Source organism: Babylonia areolata, chromosome 32 (assembly GCF_041734735.1).
Source record: "Babylonia areolata isolate BAREFJ2019XMU chromosome 32, ASM4173473v1, whole genome shotgun sequence".
Taxonomy (NCBI): domain Eukaryota; kingdom Metazoa; phylum Mollusca; class Gastropoda; order Neogastropoda; family Buccinidae; genus Babylonia; species Babylonia areolata.
In genome coordinates, this window is record NC_134907.1 from 4855939 (window position 1) to 4879305 (window position 23367).

The window sequence follows — 23367 nt, forward strand, 5'->3', positions numbered from 1 at the left end:
AAAATATTTTGTACGAAAGGCATTTAGACGAAATCTGTACATTAGACTTGTAATTTGTCTTGTGTGTGTGTGTGTGTGTGTGTGTGTGTGTGTGTGTGTGTGTGTGTGTGTGTGTGTGTGTGTGGCACCCCAGTGACTCCTCACAGAGCTGATGGAGAGTAAGAAAAAGGTGAGTTTTATCGCTGACAGAATGATTAATCTTTCCCAAGATGACAAGACCTATGGCGCCATTCGTTATTTCCATTCCACTGTTCTAGGCTCATCAGCTGACACTGACAGCGGCACGAGGACATGGCAGCAATGCACAGAGGGTTTCCTTGTACCTGGATCCCAGGGAACAGTAGACAAAGAAATTGAAGGTGGAGTTGATTACAGAAGCCAGCTCAACTAAGCCGACAAAAAGCTTGGTGAAGTTGTAGTAGCGGCCACTCAGGCTGAAATCGGGAACAAACAGAAAACCAATGCCCGAGATTATGGCCGGAACGGAACAGAACAGAAACAGAACAGACACTGCGATCAGAGTTCGGGTCAGCGCTATCTCTCGTGCCGACAGCGTGGACGTCGACGTCTGTTCTCGCCACGCCGCCATTTTCCTCAGCTTCACTGACGTCACAAGGGTGGCAGCTGTGGTCACGCTGACGTAAATAAAGACTTGCAACGTCCCCAAAATGAAACTGATGCCGTCCAGAATGTGTTTGTTCTCTTCACGGAACTGACTGCTGTACACCGCTTTGGACGTGGTGTTGCTCAGACGATCGAACACACACATGACGCTCCACCTCATGCCGATCACCATGGACCCGGACATGATGACCACAGTGGCCACAGCCAGCACAACAGCCGTGGTTCGAGTCTTCAGCAGGGTCTGGGAACGCAGGGGACTCACCACACACAGACACCGCTCACACGCGATCAGCGTGGAGGTGAAGCCAGAGAGTGACATAAAGGCATGCAGCCCGAACAGCTTGTTGTTGATGATGAACTGAAACACTGGTCCAACGGTCTGGGTGGTGAACGCGGACCGGAGAGTGTCCAGGCTGGTGACAAAGCGGTTGATCACGTTCAGAAGGTCGACAAGCGAGAGGTAGAAGAGACACAGATTGACTCGTTCTTTGAGGCCCTGCTTGTTGAAGACCAGCATGTTGAGGATGTTGCTGGGCACGGCGACCAGGAAGAGGACGGGCATGCACACCGCGCCCACCACTGAGCCCACAGCGATCACCGTGTCCTGGCTGACCAGGTTGTCTGGGTTGTCCCAGGGGATGTAACTCCACGAGGACACATCCAGAACCACGCAGCCCTGTGGGACCGTCTGGCTGGGGGGGACGGTCAGCTCTGGTGTTACACCGAATTCACCTGGTGCCGTTCAGCACAGAGATCGCTTTACTTGGGGATGAATTTCTTGACAGAGACATGTTCAAATGTGCGTCCATGTCAAATAAATGTCATTATGAACAATCGACGTAACAAATGGCTATACCAAGGTGAAAGTTTTAACAATTTGACGAAGAAATTGTCAGTGTCCAGCCGAGAAAAGAAACAACGCAGAGATAGTCTTTTTCAAACTGCAACAAGAGACAAAGCGTTCATGACTGATACATGATGAACACATTATGAATTTGACACACAGAAACAAAGACAAACATAACAAAACAAACCAGTGTTACACGAAATTCTGGGGCACCACAGTTATCTGGTAAGGTGATAAAATTGTTAAAATAAAAGAAGCAATCGCATTCATGACTTACGGGTGGAAGAAGGGCAGGTGTGGCTGGAAATCAGGACTTTCTCACATCATTTGTCTCGGCGAGCCACAAGGGTAATGGTTCTTCCGGTTTGTAGGCAGCCGTGTGGTAGTCAGCTGTAAGTAGTCAGCAAGGGATCGAAGTGGTGACCTTGTGCTAACCTGTCCGCATAGGAAGCGGAAGAATCTGAGTGCACGGTATCGAATCCTACACGCCCCATTATTTCCCACCCTCCACCAAACCTTGACAGGTGGTCTGGACGCTAGTCATTCGGACGAGACGATAAACCGAGATGCCATGTGTAACATACACTTAATGCACGTGAAACAACCCACGACAACACAGAGTTGTCTGTTACGGAGTGCCACAATCTGATTTCCTCGTGCAGGGGAATTCAAATGCTTCTGTTTATTTGCACGTGTTTTTTGTACTGGTCAGTGAGTATATTTTTATCTGCCCTGTTTGACTTGCGAGCCACACACAGTCTGTCGCAGAGACTTGGAAGGAAAAGGTCTCGCTGTTGGTGCTCTGTGGTTCTGGCCTACAGGTAATTACGTATTATTTTTTCATAATAGTTTAAAGATATGGTTAGTCTTTTTGTGTAAGCATGTTTTTTATGTACCGTAAATATAGTTAATATTTGTTGTGCATATTTTGGTGGAACTATGGGCAATCTCTCGATTTAGCACCACACCTTTGGTTCAGTTCTGAAATGGTTTCCGCTACAGGGTCAGTGAACCAGAATAGTCCGCTTATACCGATTCTTGTGAACTCTGTCATACCGACATGGATGTCGTATGTATGTATCATACATTGACAATTCGTTCACTGATCAATGCATCTTTTTCTTTGTTGTTTTCTTACAAATACTATTTCCGTAAAATACAACGTAATTATATTTAACGGAAACAGTGGATTGTGTGATGGGTGAGTGAAATTGTACAGGAATGAACGTGGGTGCCAGTGTGTACGTGCCAGTGACGGAAAGAAGATATATTTTAACGAATGAAGTGGGTGTGTTACAAATACATATACGTGTGAAGTATGTACATGAACTTGGGTGTGTGCATGGGTCGAGCCGCTCCTTTCGTGCCCGAGAAAAAAACAACAAAAAACGTGCAAGGTGCCGATTCCGTGAGTGCATACGGCCTGTATAATCACGATACATGGCCTCACGTGTTCACGTGCAAATGCCACTGACATGTTTGAGATGGCGCCACGCTGTTGCTGGGCCGTCACATACACACTGTCAGTGACACTGTCAGTGCCACGGTGCGGAAACCCCGTGGAGCGAACTGGCCTCCTGCATGGGCTCCAAACGTCAGGCGCCCTGCCACGAAAAGAAGGGAATGCCTGCAGCAGTCTGACTTCACTTTATCTTTCCGTTTTTTTGGCATGTAAATAATGTTGAAAATATGTTCGTTAAATTCAGAAAAAAAGAAAAAAAAAATAATTGTCTGCGAAATGATTAACCGGACACATAAAAATTCCAAGAAATGTGGTGCCAAACTTAAGCAATCCACTGTGACGAACAGAGACAGTTTCCTTCATCGGACGTAACAGTGAAAACGATGAAGGAATGACTTCATCTAAAGGTAAGGCCCGTGTTTCGAGTAATCTAATCTTCGTCAGGTTTCCGGCATTGTGCATATCGCATCAACGTCAAGTTACTATGGCTACCAATTTCCTTCCTACCATTTCAGTCACCAGTGTCATCACATACGTTCTTTCCGTTAAAACACTCACATTCTGGATAAGTGTATGTATTTCATCACATACTTAAGTTATTTACTGTATATTTCAACGGAAAAAAAAAACAGGCGTACCAGTGTTTTCTTTCTAATGTTTCACCAGTCTCATCACATGCGTTCTTTCCGTAAAAAAAACAACATTCGCGTACAGCAGGTTTCATAAGTGTTGTACGTATTTCATCACATGCTTAGATTTACTATATATATATATATATATATATATATATATATATATATATATATATATATATATCAACGGAAAAAACAGGCTTACGAATGTTTCCTTTCTACCGTTTCACTCGTTTCATCACTGATTTAGTTTCATAAGTGTTGTACGTATTTAATCACATGCTTAAATTTATTTACTGTATATTTCAACGGAAAAAAAACAGGCGTACCAATGTTTTCTTTCTACCGTTTCACCAGTCTCATCACATGTGTTCTTTCCGTCAGAACAATCACAGGTTTCATAAGTGTTTCATTTCATTTGTTTAAAGTTATTTACTGTATATTTACACGGGAAAAAACGGGCATCGTAAGGCTGACTCAGCATAATCTAACCATCATATATATATTTCTCAGAAAACAAGGCACACGTTGTCGGCCAAAATTTCATGCGCGGTGCTGTGTGTCGCTAACTCATGTTCTCCACGTGAACAGTTCACTGCTTCTCGTCCATACACACAAGTCGAGAACGCTTAACATTCAGTCTCTGTATGGCGCCTGTGTGTGTGTGTGTGTGTGTGTGTGTGTGTGTGTGTGTGTACAGGTGTGGCGGGTCAGCAAAGTCGTCTTGGGCGGATGATACGATAGCCTCAGTGAATCACTTCAGTCCGTTAACAGATCGTTTCGAAAAGTCTGTGAAATTGCCATGAGTAAAAAAATAACACTTTCATTGTGGTATATTAAATATATATAGTGATGGCCTGGAGGTAACGCGTCCGCCTAGGAAGCGAGAGAATCTGAGCGCGCTGGTTCGAATCACGGCTCAGCCGCCGATATTTTCTCCCCCTCCACTAGACCTTGAGTGGTGGTCTGGACGCTAGTCATTGGGATGAGACGATAAACCGAGGTCCCGTGTGCAGCATGCACTTAGCGCACGTAAAAGAAACCACGGAAACAAAAGGGTTTGTTCCTGGCAAAATTCTGTAGAAAAATCCACGTCAATAGGAAAAACAAATAAAACTGCACGCAGGAAAAATACAAAAAAAAGAAAAAAGATAAAAAAAAGGGGTGGCGTTGTAGTATAGCGACGCGCTCTCCCTGAGGAGAGCAGCCCGAATTTCACACAGAGAAATCTGTTGTGATAAAAAGAAATACAAAATACAAAAAAATACAAAATACGTTCAGAAATTGCCGTTAACGTGGTGCTAACTAAATAGCACCACCCAATTTTAAGTTTTTCTCCCCCATACATTCCATGCCCCTTACCTCTGGTGGAATATCCCCGAAAGGGAACCATTTTCCAGGTGGTCCAAGTTTGCTTAAACTTCGGCGCGGTATATATATATATATCTACTCGTGAAATAGCACCGCTTCAGTTAACAACGTTGTACACGATAGTATAACGTGGTGGTGCTAAATCCGGAGTTTATAATTATATCATTTTCACAATGTACAGTAGTCAATGGCCGTTGTCGAAATCCAGATTTCTTGAGCCGACTACTGTTCGGAACTTGGAAACCCCAGTCGGAATTCCATTTCAGGATTCCTACTTGGCTAATTTCAGGAAGTGAACCATTTGAGAATAGGTGGTGCTAAATGGAGAGATGGCCGAACTATGTTTTGCGATATATTGTGTAAACTTGGCTACGCCACAAATTGCCCAAAGGACAGTATGCTCTCTGTATATATAATCGCTAGCATGAAGAGCAAAGGTAGTCTAGAATTATGCTATCTTTATATTTCTAAATGTTGAGAAACGTGGCCATGTTTTTCATAACCTGGGAATCATTGTTAAATATTCCGTTCACCTTGCTAGTCCCGACGCATGGATAATGAATAAGTTTTCCTCTTTTTGTGTCATGGAAGCAGCATGGTTTAATGAGAAATTATTTGATAATTGGGGAGTCCGTGGATATTCCAAAATAATTATTTGAACTAATATAAGTAGGAGCATGAATGGAAAAGGATGAATTAGGTGAAAGGGAAATGTGGAAATTATATGGAGAGCACATATCTTACGGGTCTTGATACACCGTCCCAGAGTTCCGGGGCAGATGTAGAGACAGCCCAGTCCGAGGAGACGGGATCAACCCACTGTCCGAGGAGACGGGATCAACCCACTGTCCGAGGAGACGGGATCAACCCACTGTCCGAGGAGACGTGGCAGCAGCCCAGTCCGGGGAGACTGGAGCGGGACAGACCTGGCTGTGGTCTGGTGAGGCTGGTGCAGCCTCGAGAAAACATGTCTTGAAGACTAAGACACGTCCGAAAGAACCACGAAATTTGTGTGTGCGGCACAAGATCAGAGGTGATATGTGTGTTGACTGTTCAGTTCGTGGACCCACAAAAACATTGAAGGACAGAAGTCAGCATTTCCCAGCCTGAAATCGGATGCCTGCGTTTGTGTGTGTGTGTGTGTGTGTGTGTGTGTGTGTGTGTGTGTGTGTGTGTGTGTGTACTATTTGCTTAAGCAGAACAATTTGTGAATCTTTTTTTTCGCTAAATTATATAGGCTCAGGGACAATACCTTGTGAATGTGAATGTTTGTTGCTTCGCTTCAGTCTAGTCTGTCTTTCACTTTCTTGCGTAACATTATCCCTGGCAAAATTCTGCAGACAAATCCACTTTGAAAAGAAACCAACACACATGCACGTAGAAAAAAGGAAACAACTGGTGCGACGCGTTCTCATAGGGGATAGCAGCCTGGATTTCACACCGTGAAATTTGTTGTGACAAAAGAGTGATAAAGTACAATACGATACGATACTATACAATAAAATCCAGTACAATACTGTACGATAAAATACACTACAATACACTACAATACAATACTACAATACAAATACAAAACTACAATACAATACAATACAAATACAACAGTTGAACATGTTGCTAACCAGTGACTGCTTCATTCACCAACCCTGAAGTGACAGTCTGCCTGTGGTTGACACTGGTCCTGCTGTATCTCCTTCAGGTGGAATGTACACAGCCACAGCAACATGTCTTTGTCAAGACCCCACAAATCTGTATCGATTCCAAACCTCAGTAATCACTTATTCACATTATCACCATAGTTACAGACAGTAACGTACTTATCGACTGACTTTTTACACTAGACCGATATGCCACCAGAACAATGAAACGTGTGTCTGTTGAGAAAAAAACTATGTGGAAACCCAGTGAATCGAGACAGTCTTGCACAAAAGAAACATCAATATCATCAACGACTTCGCTGTCTGCAAACATTTATTTTAAACCATGTTCATCTGTTTGTGAAAAGGACAAATCAAGGTCAGTGTTACCATAACATGAAAATTCAAATGAAGGAAATGAGTCCGTCTTTGGCGGGAAATCTGATGCAGTGGATGATGTCTCTGTGGATGAAGATGTCTCTGTGGATGATGTCTCTGTGGATGAAGATAAGATGTCTCTGTGGATGAAGATGTCTCTGTGGATGAAGATGTCTCTGTGGATGAAGATAAGATGTCTCTGTGGATGATGTCTCTGTGGATGAAGATAAGATGTCTCTGAGGATGAAGATAAGATGTCTCTGTGGATGAAGATGTCTCTGTGGATGAAGATAAGATGTCTCTGAGGATGAAGATAAGATGTCTCTGTGGATGAAGATGTCTCTGTGGATGTCTCTGTGGATGATGTTTCTGTGGATGATGTCTCTGTGGATGAAGATAAGATGTCTCTGTGGATGAAGATACGATGTCTCTGTGGATGAAGATAACATGTCTCTGTGGATGAAGATAACATGTCTCTGTGGATGAAGATGTCTCTGTGGATGATGTCTCTGTGGATGATGTCTCTGTGGATGAAGATAAGATGTCTCTGTGGATGAAGATGTCTCTGAGGATGAAGATAAGATGTCTCTGAGGATGAAGATAAGATGTCTCTGTGGATGAAGATAACATGTCTCTGTGGATGAAGATGTCTCTGAGGATGAAGATAAGATGTCTCTGTGGATGAAGATAACATGTCTCTGTGGATGAAGATGTCTCTGAGGATGAAGATAAGATGTCTCTGAGGATGAAGATGTCTCTGTGGATGATGTCTCTGAGGATGATGTCACTGAGGATGAAGATAAGATGTCTCTGAGGATGAAGATGTCTCTGAGGATGAAGATAAGATGTCTCTGAGGATGAAGATGTCTCTGAGGATGAAGATAAGATGTCTCTGAGGATGAAGATGTCTCTGTGGATGAAGATGTCTCTGTGGATGTCTCTGTGGATGAAGATAAGATGTCTCTGAGGATGAAGATAAGATGTCTCTGTGGATGAAGATGTCTCTGTGGATGTCTCTGTGGATGATGTTTCTGTGGATGATGTCTCTGTGGATGATGTCTCTGTGGATGAAGATAAGATGTCTCTGTGGATGAAGATAAGATGTCTCTGTGGATGAAGATACGATGTCTCTGTGGATGAAGATAACATGTCTCTGTGGATGAAGATGTCTCTGTGGATGATGTCTCTGTGGATGAAGATAAGATGTCTCTGAGGATGAAGATAAGATGTCTCTGAGGATGAAGATAAGATGTCTCTGTGGATGAAGATAACATGTCTCTGTGGATGAAGATGTCTCTGAGGATGAAGATAAGATGTCTCTGTGGATGAAGATAACATGTCTCTGTGGATGAAGATGTCTCTGAGGATGAAGATAAGATGTCTCTGAGGATGAAGATGTCTCTGTGGATGATGTCTCTGAGGATGATGTCACTGAGGATGAAGATAAGATGTCTCTGAGGATGAAGATGTCTCTGAGGATGAAGATAAGATGTCTCTGAGGATGAAGATGTCTCTGAGGATGAAGATAAGATGTCTCTGAGGATGAAGATGTCTCTGTGGATGAAGATGTCTCTGTGGATGTCTCTGTGGATGAAGATAAGATGTCTCTGAGGATGAAGATAAGATGTCTCTGTGGATGAAGATGTCTCTGTGGATGTCTCTGTGGATGATGTTTCTGTGGATGATGTCTCTGTGGATGATGTCTCTGTGGATGAAGATAAGATGTCTCTGTGGATGAAGATAAGATGTCTCTGTGGATGAAGATACGATGTCTCTGTGGATGAAGATAACATGTCTCTGTGGATGAAGATGTCTCTGTGGATGATGTCTCTGAGGATGAAGATAAGATGTCTCTGAGGATGAAGATAAGATGTCTCTGTGGATGAAGATAACATGTCTCTGTGGATGAAGATGTCTCTGAGGATGAAGATAAGATGTCTCTGAGGATCAAGATGTCTCTGTGGATGATGTCTCTGAGGATGATGTCTCTGAGGATGAAGATAAGATGTCTCTGAGGATGAAGATGTCTCTGAGGATGAAGATAAGATGTCTCTGAGGATGAAGATGTCTCTGAGGATGAAGATAAGATGTCTCTGAGGATGAAGATAAGATGTCTCTGAGGATGAAGATGTCTCTGTGGATGATGATAAGATGTCTCTGTGGGTGAAGATAAGATGTCTTTGAGGATGAAGATGTCTCTGTGGATGAAGATAACATGTCTCTGTGGATGAAGATGTCTCTGTGGATGATGATAAGATGTCTCTGTGGGTGAAGATAAGATGTCTTTGAGGATGAAGATGTCCCTGTGGATGATGTCTCTGTGGATGAAGATGTCTCTGAGGATGAAGATAAGATGTCTCTGAGGATGAAGATGTCTCTGAGGATGAAGATAAGATGTCTCTGAGGATGAAGATGTCTCTGTGGATGATGATAAGATGTCTCTGTGGGTGAAGATAAGATGTCTTTGAGGATGAAGATGTCTCTGTGGATAAAGATAACATGTCTCTGTGGATGAAGATGTCTCTGTGGATGATGATAAGATGTCTCTGTGGGTGAAGATAAGATGTCTTTGAGGATGAAGATGTCCCTGTGGATGATGTCTCTGTGGATGAAGATGTCTCTGTGGATGATGATAAGATGTCTCTGTGGGTGAAGATAAGATGTCTCTGTGGATGATGTCTCTGTGGATGATGTCTCTGTGGATGAAGATAAGATGTCTCTGTGGATGAAGATGTCTCTGTGGATGAAGATAAGATGTCTCTGTGGATGAAGATAAGATGTCTCTGAGGATGAAGATGTCTCTGAGGATGAAGATGTCTCTGTGGATGATGTCTCTGTGGATGAAGATAACATGTCTCTGTGGATGAAGATAAGATGTCTCTGAGGATGAAGATAAGATGTCTCTGTGGATGAAGATAACATGTCTCTGTGGATGATGTCTCTGAGGATGAAGATAAGATGTCTCTGAGGATGAAGATGTCTCTGTGGATGATGTCTCTGAGGATGAAGATAAGATGTCTCTGAAGATAACATGTCTCTGTGGATGAAGATAAGATGTCTCTGAGGATGAAGATAAGATGTCTCTGTGGATGAAGATAACATGTCTCTGTGGATGATGTCTCTGAGGATGAAGATAAGATGTCTCTGAGGATGAAGATGTCTCTGTGGATGATGTCTCTGAGGATGAAGATAAGATGTCTCTGTGGATGAAGATAAGATGTCTCTGAGGATGAAGATAAGATGTCTCTGAGGATGAAGATGTCTCTGAGGATGAAGATAAGATGTCTCTGAGGATGAAGATGTCTCTGTGGATGAAGATAAGATGTCTCTGTGGATTAAGATAAGATTTCTCTGAGGATGATGTCTCTGTGGATGAAGATACGATGTCTCTGTGGATGAAGATAACATGTCTCTGTGGATGAAGATGTCTCTGTGGATGAAGATAAGATGTCTCTGAGGATGAAGATGTCTCTGTGGATGATGTCTCTGAGGATGAAGATAAGATGTCTCTGTGGATGAAGATAAGATGTCTCTGAGGATGAAGATAAGATGTCTCTGAGGATGAAGATGTCTCTGAGGATGAAGATAAGATGTCTCTGAGGATGAAGATGTCTCTGTGGATGAAGATAAGATGTCTCTGTGGATGAAGATAAGATTTCTCTGAGGATGAAGATGTCTCTGTGGATGAAGATAACATGTCTCTGTTGATGAAGATAACATGTCTCTGAGGATGAAGATGTCTCTGTGGATGAAGATGGATGTCTCTGTGGATGAAGATGGATGATGTCTCTGTGGATGAAGATGGATGATGTCTATGTGGATGATGTTTCTGTGGATGTCTGTGAGGATGAAGATGTCTCTATGGATGAAGATAAGATGTCTCTGTGGATGAAGATAAGATGTCTCTGTGGATGAAGATGTCTCTGTGGATGAAGATGTCTCTGTGGATGAAGATAAGATGTCTCTGTGGATGAAGATGGATGAAGATGTCTCTGTGGATGAAGATGGATGAAGATGTCTCTGTGGATGAAGATGGATGAAGATGTCTCTGTGGATGAAGATGGATGAAGATGTCTCTGTGGATGAAGATGGATGAAGATGTCTCTGTGGATGAAGATGGATGAAGATGTCTGTGGAGGAGGATGGATGAAGATGTCTCTGTGGATGATGATGGATGAAGATGTGTCTGTGGAGGAAGATGGATGAAGATGTCTCTGTGGAGGATGATGGATGAAGATATCTATGTGGATGTCTGTGTGGATGTCTGTGTGGATGAAAATAAGATGTCTCTGTGGATGATGTCTCTGTGGATGAAGATGTCTCTGTGGATGAAGAGGATGTCTCTGTGGATGAAGATGTCTCTGTGGATGAAGATGTCTCTGTGGATGATGTCTCTGTGGATGAAGATGGATGTCTCTGTGGATGATGTCTCTGTGGATGAAGATGTCTCTGTGGATGAAGAGGATGTCTCTGTGGATGAAGATGTCTCTGTGGATGAAGATGGGCAGGCGGATGCAGAAAACTGTTGTGGATTACGTGAAAGTGGAAGTTCCGTGACGCGAGAGGTACTATCGTCACAAACTGTCTCTCCGTTGACGTCACTATTGTTCTTTTTCTTACTTTTTGATTTTCCTGCCCTCTCTTTCCCAGTTTGTAGTCAGTCGGGCGGCAAATGGTAACCCTTACCCCGGCGGTGGGAGGGGAGGGGGGTAGAGAGGGAATCATGATTTTCTTGTGTTTTTGTCAGAAATCATAATTTATCTGGGGGCGAGGGGGCGGAGTGGGGGAGTGGGGGTTGGGGGTGGGGGGTCATAGTGATTTTCTAGTATGTTTTTATGTCAGAAATCATCATTCACCTGTCTTCCAAAGGTATATACAGGCTATTTTTCTTTCTTTGGGCACTATATATGACGTTTGGGTGTATATGTGCTTGAAACGGCACAATGTCCACATATTTCATCACACACTTAATTTCTTTTTGTCTACAGAAAGGACTCGGTTAGCTATTCCATTATTGCCTTTGAAATTGAATTAGTGCTGTAACAGCTTGTCACGCAATCAAATACTACCGGTGTACTGAAAATGATCAAACACCAGCAACCTGATTACAAGGGGTTGTTTTTTTAGCACTGTGAGGGACATGTCACAATTAGGCACTGCTTTATAATGTTTGTGTTATACATGTATATATGTAGTATTGCATTCAATCAACTGAATTTACACGGTTTACCTCGTTGCCGACCGCAAAGCCACAATGTAAATAAAGCGTGTTTTTTATTTTCATTCTTTTCTTTTTTCCACTGCATTTTGATAGAAATCACACTGTATCAATTTTACGTAGGTTTATTTGCTTGAATATTGGGGGAGTATACACACTGGTGGCATTTCCTCCTTAAATCTGATAGTCTGTGGCATACCTAGGTGGTTGCAATGCCACAGTGCCCATAATGAACTTTCATTCATTTACTTTGTGTTAAACAGAAAATTCGGAAGTGTGGAACATAGAAATTCTGCATTATTTACAACAAAACCAACTCCGAGACAGACATAAGATTAGTGACCGAACAAAGCAAGGTTCAGATTGAGAAATATGAAATTCGATATGCTCCCAAACCCGTACAGTTTGAAGGTTACACAAAAGTTTGCAAATAAAGTGGGTGGTGCATTGTACATATTTCACTTTCAAAATGTCAAGCATGTTATATGCAAACAGTGAAACACTGACACAGAGAAAGCCAAAGAGAAGGAAGATACCACAGCCGGACCCCCAACTCCCTGGAAAAAAGACAACTTGCACTGCAAGCATTGTTTCCAAGAGATCGCTGCATCATGTGTGACAAAGCGAAGAAATGGAATCCAGTTTCTAAAGACCAGAGCTATCAAATAAACAGGGAAAAGTGTGGCAAAACTGCTGAAATTCGATCAAAGAGGTAGCTACTCTAACCGAGGGGATTATGATCATCTAAATACAGGACAGATCTTGTGGCACGGCAAGCACACTTCCACAAACTATTTTGGAATGGACTTCATTCTTAGGCATGTAGACAGACATGGAAAAAGAGACAAATTATTTAGCGAGCAACAGGAAGCCCAAAGGGATTATCATAACCAGGTGTGCGAATAAACGGAAAAGAGCGTCACTGGTGAAGATGAAGTGGAGCGTGTATCAGTGCTGAGAGACGTATCGTGCGATGAGAAACACCCACTGTTTCAAGATCCAAACCACAGGACTGCACATTCTGGGTGCAAAATAGGTTTTGCAGCTCCAAAACAGTGAGTGACTGTACTCATCAGACACACACAGGCCGAACCATTACAAGCGCTTTTGTTGCTTCTGCATCAGAGGACAGAAGCCCTCACACTCCGCTGTCTCGTTCAGTTACAGAGAAGGTCAAGAGGGTCATTGGGTCATTATTTTTGACTGAATAACAAAAGGCTCCTGCTTTGGCAAAGGACATAATGGAAAGAAAATGCTCCTGAAAGGAAATACAGAATCACTGCCTCTGTTTCGCAAGATATGTGTTGTGCTTTCACAAGTGGAAAGCAGAAATGCCAAAGAACATCGTTCTGAGCACTGCAATCCGCATTATAACGGTAAGTGCTAAGCGTGTCAGCATGCATATTCTGAATCACAGTTGTCCTCAAACTTGAAACAGCAGTCTGTTACAATGGACTTCAAAGTAACAGCTTGCTGCCAGGTTGGGTATCGCTCACTAGAATTGAATCCGGCCAAGGTACAGGAGCAGTCATCAGTTGACTATGCAACCTGTTCTTCATCCTGTCACCGACAGTATAACAGTGCAACACGTTCTGCAGGTGTCACTGAACGCAGCAAGACAACTGGGTCAGGAGTATGTTTTGGTCACGTTTGTCCTTGCAGTTTCAAAGAAAGCACTGATGGCCATACGGCAAACTGAACAGTCCCACAAGAATGCAGTATGTCTTGGTGCGTTTCATTCCGCCCTGAACACCTGGTCACAAACACAGTTCTTATCAGATGTAGCCTGATTTGAGCCGATCTGCTTCGCGGCACACGCGACTGTCTTTGCAGTCCTTTTAACTTGAATAAATTGGCGGAGTGGTCATCTCGTCACTTTCTACCTGGTCAGTCATCTGACCAGAGCCACTCTCTCTCTCTCTTGCCGTGTCGCAAGCAGTGTGTGTGTGTGTGTGTGTGTGTGTGTGCTGTTGTCCCAGAGGCTGACATGTCGCTACGTATCGCTGTAAGTACAGTGTGTAGAATGTGCTGATGATTTGTAAATTGTATTCTTCGACACAGTACTTGTGTTCATACGAGTATGTTGATATTGATTTGTTCAATTATTGCTTTGACATGTAGTTACAGCTCCACTATGATCTAGAAAATTGCCATGTCGTCATATGCTTGGAGCAGTATTCCAGTCTTCTTAACGTCACAGTTAGTGACGTCTCTGGACACTGATAGTTTGTTGGAGAATGGATGACCATTCTTTCTCATCTGTCACTGATGGTCAGGTTACTTATCCCCCTTCAGTCGAGGAGATTTAAATGTTGAGCACAAGCTGAGCTTCGTTGATATTTAGCTTTGGTGCAACTGGATAACTTGTGTAGGTTCATTCACCACTTAATGGTTAAGCCATGACAGTTTTTCCCATCTTCTGTGTTGTGCATTGACTTGCTATTTATTCTTTCAGTTTGCCAGTATTGTATCAAAGTCACTGATTCTATCTTGTTTTTGTTTTTTTTATCCATATATTATTTCACATGATGATATCAGTTATGATGCTGCAGTGTTTCACTGATTCTCATTACTCAAGATGTGTGAAGTATTCTGTCGAGATTACGAGATAGTGTTGTAGTGATATCAGTTATTGGTTAAAACCATCAGATATGTATCAGTCTGTTTATTATTATTTAGTTATCATGCTCTCTCCGATACGGCTCACTCCAGTATAGTGCTGCATGATAAACTGGTTTGAGTCACTATGACACAGTATAAGCTTTAGCTAATCTATACTGTCAGTGTACTTTCAGTAAATCAGCTTAGCTTTTACCACTTTATGTACACTATTTAAATGTATTAGAAATTTCATTTGATGTCATTGTTTGGTCTTAACACATATGCATTATCTCATCTTTTGTTGTTGTTTATCCCAAACCGAGTGATAGTCTTTCCATGTAATATGTATACATGTGCTTTACTATTCACTTGTGCCGACATGTTGTGCTAATGACATTTGTTTGTGTCATTCCAGGCACTGTTTTATCTCTTCTTCTTCTCTTTTATTATTCTTATTTTCTTATAACTATTGTAAATAAAACAATAGAAAAACCCTTTTGTGACTGGCCTCTATATGTTCCTGGCCTGTGCGTGGGGATTCTTGTCTATCCTTTATTTCATTAACTCATTCAGTTAGTTCTTTTATACCGTACCCCTTTCATAAATATAATAATACCACTTGGGTACACGGCTACAAAAGTGGCGTTGCCGGCAGGATAAAGATCCATCACAAAATAGCTCCAAAATTATCCCTTTTAGTGTTACAATTCTTTTAATCAAAACCCATTCCTAAACGACAGTCCTTTACGACCAAGTGTACCTTGTCACAACGTGGCGCTGTGAGTAAGGATGATTAATCCTTTGAATCTCTAATGATATATCAAAGCTCTAGCCAAGCTAACGCTATCACTACTTGGCACTCTGAGCAAGGGTGATGTGTTAATTCTTTAAATCTCTACTAAAAATTAAAACCCTCTCCACCGCCAACTCTATCACATACTTGGCACTGTGAACTAGGATCATACAGGGACAAGAGGTTGTATTAACAGTCATATAGGGATAGTTTAACATGGGAGAAGAGAGAAGACAGTGCAGCAGGTACACAAGTCCACAAGAAGAAACGTTGCCCCATCAAGATGGCTTCAACCGACTTCCTGCCCAAACTCCTGATGCTGTCCGGAGAGGAAACCAACAGTGAGGTCGAAGACTTCGTCCAGGAGGCCAGACTGATCCTCCTGGATGACGCGACAGCCTTTCTCTGGCTGATCTCAGCCCTTGCAGGCAGAGTTCGCCAGCAGATCGTCAGGCTGCCGGCGACACAAGTGGACACCCCAGCCAAAATCCTTGTGGTTCTTGAGGAGAACTGGCGAGAGCATCGAGATGCCACAGATCTTGTCACTGCCTTCTTTAACAGGCAGCAGCAGCCCAAGGAGACGGTGACCAACTACGCGTCCCATCTTAGCACCTTTGGACCAAGGTCAACAAGGCTGGGGTGATGCAGGTGCCAGCGATCATACTCTGTGACGCCTTCGCCAGAGGCCTTCAGCCAGCTGCACTCAGGCGTGATGTCAGGCGCTTCATCAGAGACCACCGTGGCACCACCTTCGAGGTAGCAAAGAAGGAGGCCCAGCGATGGCTGAGGGAGGACAGCGCCTACAACACCTGCCCCGGCGTAGAAAACACCACTGTTGCCCGCCTACAGACCCCGCTGGCCACACTCACAGCTGAGAACACCAGCCTGCGACGTCAGCTGCAGTCCCCTGTGTCAGCACACCGCCCACATCCACCAGGACCAGCGCTTCATCCTCGACACTGTGCTGCTGACCGCGCCCCAGACCCTCCACACTGTGTCTGGTGTGAGAGGCCCGGTCACAGAGACCCGGTGTTGCCACAAGCGGCGCTACCTGAAGAAGACCAGGCGACAGACTGCTGACCACCAGCCTGCAGTTCCAGTCAGCAGTGTGTCACTGACACACACACTGGGCAACCTGGGCTGACACCAGCTCCAGCTGGTTTAGCGACACAGGAGACGGAGGTGCCACAGCGCCACACCTGATGCTGTCGTCCCACAGGTATCCCCACCTGTGGCCAGCCCCGCACCACAAAGGCCCAGCCAGCAACCACCACCTGCTGTCGCGCTACATATCCTGCTCCACTGCAGTAGTGTGACAAAGTGTCTGACTGACACTGACCTGACAGTGGTGTGTGGCTGACCAGGCCCATGCCAAGGCCCAGGACATCAACCCTGCGAGCTGCACCAAAGCTGCCTCCACTACCACCAGATCCTGCACCCAGAAGGTTTCTGCGACTGAGATCCAGGGCACCATTGACTGTATGATAAGACTGGTGAGGTTTAGTTAACTGCCAGAACAGCGAGACATTTCAGGAAAACAGTCATGATGTTATACCCATGTTGTTTTTCATTCTTGCTGAACTGAAGCAATGCTGATTATGTTTTCTTCATGTTATTCCTGTCCATGCTGTCATTCTGTTTCCATTTCAGATATTTCTGCGCAATTCATGTTTTATGGTTGGTGTTGTTGGTTGTTGTTTGTGGGTTTTTTTATTGTTTTTTTTATTTTTAATTATTAAATCTCTTCTTGCTTAACCTGTGATCTAGCTTGTCACTTGGTTTTAGCAATGCAAAGTATGTCTATGAACATGCTACAATAATTCATGCTATAATCTATGTTTTTATACATGTGTGCTACTTTACATGGACACCTCAGTGTTGATACATAGACTGATGGGCACACAAATGAATGGTTTCCAACTTCATAGTGCATTTACCTAATTGAGACCCCTTCTGTATATCACTGTTCAGAGTTAATAATTCACGACGAGACAGCCATTCCCCAACTGGAACAAGACCTAAACTGACTACATCTTATATGATGCCACTCACCGCTGTATAATGAAACTGAATGCACTCGTCAATGAAAAGGGAATACACCACCACAGCTATAAACACATTTATCTTTATATTAGCAAAACATTTTTCTGAGATTGTCTTCCATACACAAAGTTACAAAGATAAACATGCGCACATATACATACGCGCGCGTGTGCACATCCACAGACACACACATATTCACGTGCTCGAGCGCGCGCACACACACACACACACACACACACACACACACACACACACACACACACACACACACAACGCGTGTCTGGTTTATACCACACTATGTGTGTGTGTGTGTGTGTGTGTGTGTGTGTGTGTGAGAGAGAGAGAGAGAGAGAGAGCCAATTATGAGTACAAATAAACCCAAATACAAAATATTGAGCATTTCGCCTTTGACGTTAAGGGCGTAAAGCCGATAGGTCGTTAAACTCCACTTTACAAATATTGAACTGTGAGCGTTTGTTCGCGCTCGCACGCGTGTTTGTGTGTTCGCATGCATGCTTGAGTGTGTATTTGTGTGTGTTTGTGTGTGTTCGCGTGCGAATGTGTGTTTTAATCATATGTTATGTTCGTAAGACAAATACAAATAGATCAAAAACAAAACATGCCAGTGTGTGTGTGTGTGTGTGTGTGTGTGTGTGTGTGTGTGTGTGTGTGTGTGAGTGTGTGTGTGCGTGTGTGTGTGTGTGTGTGTGTGTGTGTGTGTGTGTGTGTGTGACAGTTATATCTTAATGATTGTAAGACGCTTAAAATGAAAACAAAACATGCAACAGAGAGAGAGGGAGAGAGAGAGTGTGTGTGCTTGCGTGTGGATGTGAGTGCGTGTTTCACTCACAATCATGTTTGCAATCGTCGTAAGACAAGTTCAAATAAAACAAAAATTAATATTTAACTAATTACGTGTAAGCGTGTGTGTGTGTGTGTGTGTGTGTGTGTGTGTGTGTGTGTGTGTGTGTGTGTGTGTGCTCGATTTCTGTATGTATCTTTCCGAGCATCCTGCACGCAAAGTTCACCGTCGATAAATCGGTTTCTCCCGGCTGAACTTTACTGCTTTAATTAATGTCATCTGTGTGTGTGTGTGTGTGTGTGTGTGTGTGTGTGTGTGTGTGTGTGTGTGTGTGTGTGTGTATGGTGTGTGTGTGTGTGTGTGTGTGTGTGTGTGTGTTTGTGTATGGTGTGTGTGTGTGTTTGTGTGTGTTTGTGTGTGTGTGTGTGTGAGAGAGTGTGTGTGTGTGTGCGTGTGTGTGTGTGTGTGTTTGTGTATGGTGTGTGTGTGTGTGTGTGTGTGTGTGTGTGTGTGTGTATGGTGTGTGTGTGTGTTTGTGTGTATGTGTGTGAACTGTATTTGCGGAAGGGTGACATGAATATAACTGAAAACGAATTCAATTTACAACAAGGTACACCCTGTATTCAGATATTCTTCAGGAATTATCGCCGAAGAAACACTTGTCTGATCTCTAGAACTCGTTGTCTGGAGGGAAGAAACTTCTTTGAATTTTGGTAAATTTATATAGATGTTCAGTGCAACTGTCATGATTAATGTGACAGTGTATAAACGCAGTTTTACCTCTACTGAATATAGCCAAGCCGTTTTACCTCCTTCCTCTCTGTACCCACGTTTGTTTTGTATGGTCCGTCAAGTAGACACCGAGCTGTATCAAAGTGTTGTGTTGTAGATTATTACCTTTTTTTATATATATTTTTTTTTTAGTCACAACAGATTTCTCCGTGTGATGTTCGGGTTGCTCTCCCCGGGGAGGGTGAGTCACCACTGTTCAGCGCCACCTTTTTTTCTGTCTGCAGTGTGTTTGTGTTACTGTCAGTGGATTTCTCGGGAGGAATTTCCACAGGGACAATCCTTTCGTTGCACTGAGTTCTTTTGCGTGCGCGTAGTAAATGCTTTACACGGGACGTCTATTTATCGTCTCATACGAATGACTAGCGCCCAGGCCACCGCTCAAGGTTTAGTTGTGAGGACGAAAGTTCTGACGAGTGCGGGATTTAATCCTGTAACCTCAGATTCTCTCCCTTCCTTGGAGGACACGTAACCACTAGGCCACCACTCCTCTCATGACGTGCACCTCTGGTTGTTCTGCCACTGTTGATACCCCTAGCCACTCCTCTCATGACGTGCACCACTGGTTATTCTGTCACTGTTGATACCACTGGTTATTCTGCCACTGTTGATACCCCTAGCCACTCCTCTCATGACGTGCACCCCTGGTTATTCTGTCACTGTTGATACCCCTGGTTATTCTGCCACTGTTGATACCCATAGCCACTCCTCTCATGACGTGCACCACTGGTTATTCTGCCACTGTTGATACCCCTAGCCACTCCGCTCATGACGTGCACCACTGGTTATTCTGCCACTGTTGATACCCTGGTTATTCTGCCACTGTTGATACCACTGGTTATTCTGCCACTGTTGATACCCCTAGCCACTCCTCTCATGACGTGCACCACTGGTTATTCTGCCACTGTTGATACCCTGGTTATTCTGCCACTGTTGATACCCCTAGCCACTCCGCTCATGACGTGCACCACTGGTTATTCTGTCACTGTTGATACCCCTGGTTATTCTGTCACTGTTGATACCACTGGTTATTCTGTCACTGTTGATACCCCTAGCCACTCCTCTCATGACGTGCACCACTGGTTATTCTGTCACTGTTGATACCCCTGGTTATTCTGCCACTGTTGATACCACTGGTTATTCTGCCACTGTTGATATCCCTAGCCACTCCTCTCATGACGTGCACCACTGGTTATTCTGCCACTGTTGATATCCCTAGCCACTCCTCTCATGACGTGCACCACTGGTTATTCTGTCACTGTTGATACCCCTGGTTATTCTGCCACTGTTGATACCACTGGTTATTCTGTCACTGTTGATACCCCTGGTTATTCTGTCACTGTTGAAACCCCTGGTTATTCTGCCACTGTTGATACCACTGGTTATTCTGTCACTGTTGATACCACTGGTTATTCTGCCACTGTTAATACCCCTGGTTATTCTGTCACTGTTGATACCCCTAGCTATTCTGCCACTGTTGATAGCCTTAGTTATTCTGCCACTGTTGATACCCCTAACTATTCTGCCACTGTTGATACCCCTAGCTAATCTGCCACTGTTGATACCACTGGTTATTCTGCCACTGTTGATACAACTGGTTATTCTGCCGCTGTTGATACCTCTGGTTATTCTGCCACTGTTGATACCCTGCTAATCTGCCACTGTTGATACCCCTAGATATTCTGCCACTGTTGATACCCTGCTAATCTGCCACTGTTGATACCCTGCTAATCTGCCACTGTTGATACCACTGGTTATTCTGCCGCTGTTGATACCCCTAGTTATTCTGCCACTGTTGATACCACTGGTTATTCTGCCGCTGTTGATACCACTGGTTATTCTGCCACTGTTGATACCCTGCTAATCTGCCACTGTTGATACCCCTAGCTATTCTGCCACTGTTGATACCACTGGTTATTCTGCCACTGTTGATACCCCTAGCTATCAAGTGCCGCTGTGCTGCTTGTGTTGTCCCAGCTATTTTACCACTAATGTTGCTGCTGCTCTGTATTGTCCTAGCTATTTACTACTAATGTTGTTGCTGTACTGCTTGTATTGTCCGCTATACTGCTTGTATTGTCCTATCTATTTACTACTAATGTTGTTGCTGTACTGCTTGTATTGTCCGCTATACTGCTTGTATTGTCCTAGCTATTTACTACTAATGTTGTTGCTGTACTGCTCTGTATTGAGTGCATCCTTAGGTGCTTTGCCCATGTCAACTCAGTGTTCTCCCAACTTTTTATTTTCCCTCTGTTGAATGCAGAGACGCTGTGGCAAAATTGGTAAATAGTACCAGCGGCCTTGGTGAAGTGATTAGCGTCGCGGACTCACGGCTGTGAGGACGCGGGTTCGAATCTCAGCGGAGGTGGATTTTTCGGTCCGTGGCCGGCTCCTACCCAGAGTTGAGTGTGCTGTGGGCTTAAATGGGGAGATTGAGACCACACAGTCGAGTGTCATCCACTTCAAGGATGCGTCTTTGGGTGTGTTGCTATAATTACCTGACCAGCACTGCAAGTGTCTGTATCTCTCGGGCCTGGTTAACGCCGGGATATCATTATGACAGGAAGCGTAGAGTATAGCCTTGTCACGTAGTCCCAAACCAAAATGGACCTCCATAGCAACATCGTCATCGTCGTCCTCCTCCTCCATCATCATCATCAATGTAAACAAAACAGTCTCAAAGTCTGTGGTCTTTTATGCCCTGCTCTCATGGTGACCTCAGTTTCGATACTCCTCCACTTCTGTGCTTGGGGTGAGTCCTGTCAATGTTGTCAATGTCGGCAGATTCATGGGGGGGCTGTTGTTTGAGGGACGTGGTGGCGGTCTCCACTCTGGGAGGGGGCTTAGTAGGTGGTGTCCTAAGTACGTTGAATCAGAACAGGTGCCATTGAACACCACCGAAGTGACTCAGCAGCAGTGCAGGGTCTCCTTTGGTGTGTGGCCTCCTGGCGACCTAACATCGATGGTTCCCTGTGGACTGCCGACGCTGGAACTGTGACGGACGAACCCGCGTGTGGCCGTGCATGGGGGAATCTAAATGAGCAGCGTGGGAGTAATGCCACTGAAACGGTGCAGATGATGGGGCAGCAAAAAAAAGTTAATGAATAAACAACAACAACAACAAAAGATAAAGAAAGAAAGAAAGACAGAAGAAAAAAAAAGAAAGAAAGAAAAACAAAACGAAAAAAAATGGTGAGGCGTTGGATTTCCCGTTTCGGCATGGTGTTGTGTCCTTGGGAAAGGCACTTTTCTCCGATTTCCTTCACTCCGCTCAGGTGTGAATGGTACCTGACGGGTTGGGGGAGGTTAGGACGGCGGAAGGCGAGGACTGGGCATCGTCTTCTTATGCCGAGCCCTCAAGAGAGGGGATAAGAATTCACTGCTGTTCCGATGGCCGTAAAGGGACTTTAACCCCCTTTTATTTTATTCAGAACATCACAACTGATTAGCCTCTACTAAGTGTATTTCTAGATGTTTTGCTTCTGTTGACGCTATCCTCGGCAGTTTCTGTCTCTCTTCTCGGCGTTGTACTTCAGCTACACTGGTGTGTCAGCACAGGTCGTACCTACACCTCTGACATTCCCCTGTCTCTTGCATTGGCCGGAGAATCAGATTTCACTGTGGGACCCTTTGACACACGTCAAGAGAACACATCTTCGTGTGCCAATGGTTACGCCATGATGAAAGATAACCCAACACAGAACACATCAACCATAATCAATGAAACTTATTCACCCCCCCCCCCCCTCCCTCTCTCTCTCCCTCTCTGTCTTTCTGTCTGTCTTTCTATGTCTGTCTGTCTGTCTGTCTGTCTGTCTGTCTCTCAATGTATACGGAATAATGACATGTGCATGTCTTAATTTTTTTTTCTTCTCATCTATTAAAATCACCTCACTGCTGGCTGTCAGACCTCACTGCTGGCTGTCAGACCTCACTGCTGTCAGAACTCACTGCTGTCAGACCTCACTGCTGCTGTCAGACCTCACTGCTGGCTGTCAGACCTCACTGCTGTCAGACCTCACTGCTGTCAGACCTCACTGCTGTCAGACCTCACTGCTGGCTGTCAGACCTCACTGCTGGCTGTCAGACCTCACTGCTGTCAGACCTCACTGCTGTCAGACCTCACTGCTGGCTGTCAGACCTCACTGCTGTCAGAACTCACTGCTG

At 44.1% G+C, this 23367-nt stretch overlaps 1 protein-coding gene across 1 annotated transcript; it reads right to left on the bottom strand.

Moving 5' to 3' along the window:
• Positions 1-262: 262 nt before the first annotated feature.
• On the bottom strand, positions 263-4958 carry LOC143276414 (uncharacterized). Its single transcript, XM_076580901.1, has 3 exons — positions 4928-4958; positions 2989-3075; positions 263-1356 (listed from the first exon to the last, which is right to left on the bottom strand). Exons 1-3 carry the CDS (start codon positions 4956-4958, stop codon positions 263-265), a joined length of 1212 nt encoding a protein of 403 aa, XP_076437016.1.
• Between the last annotated feature and the right edge of the window lie 18409 nt (positions 4959-23367).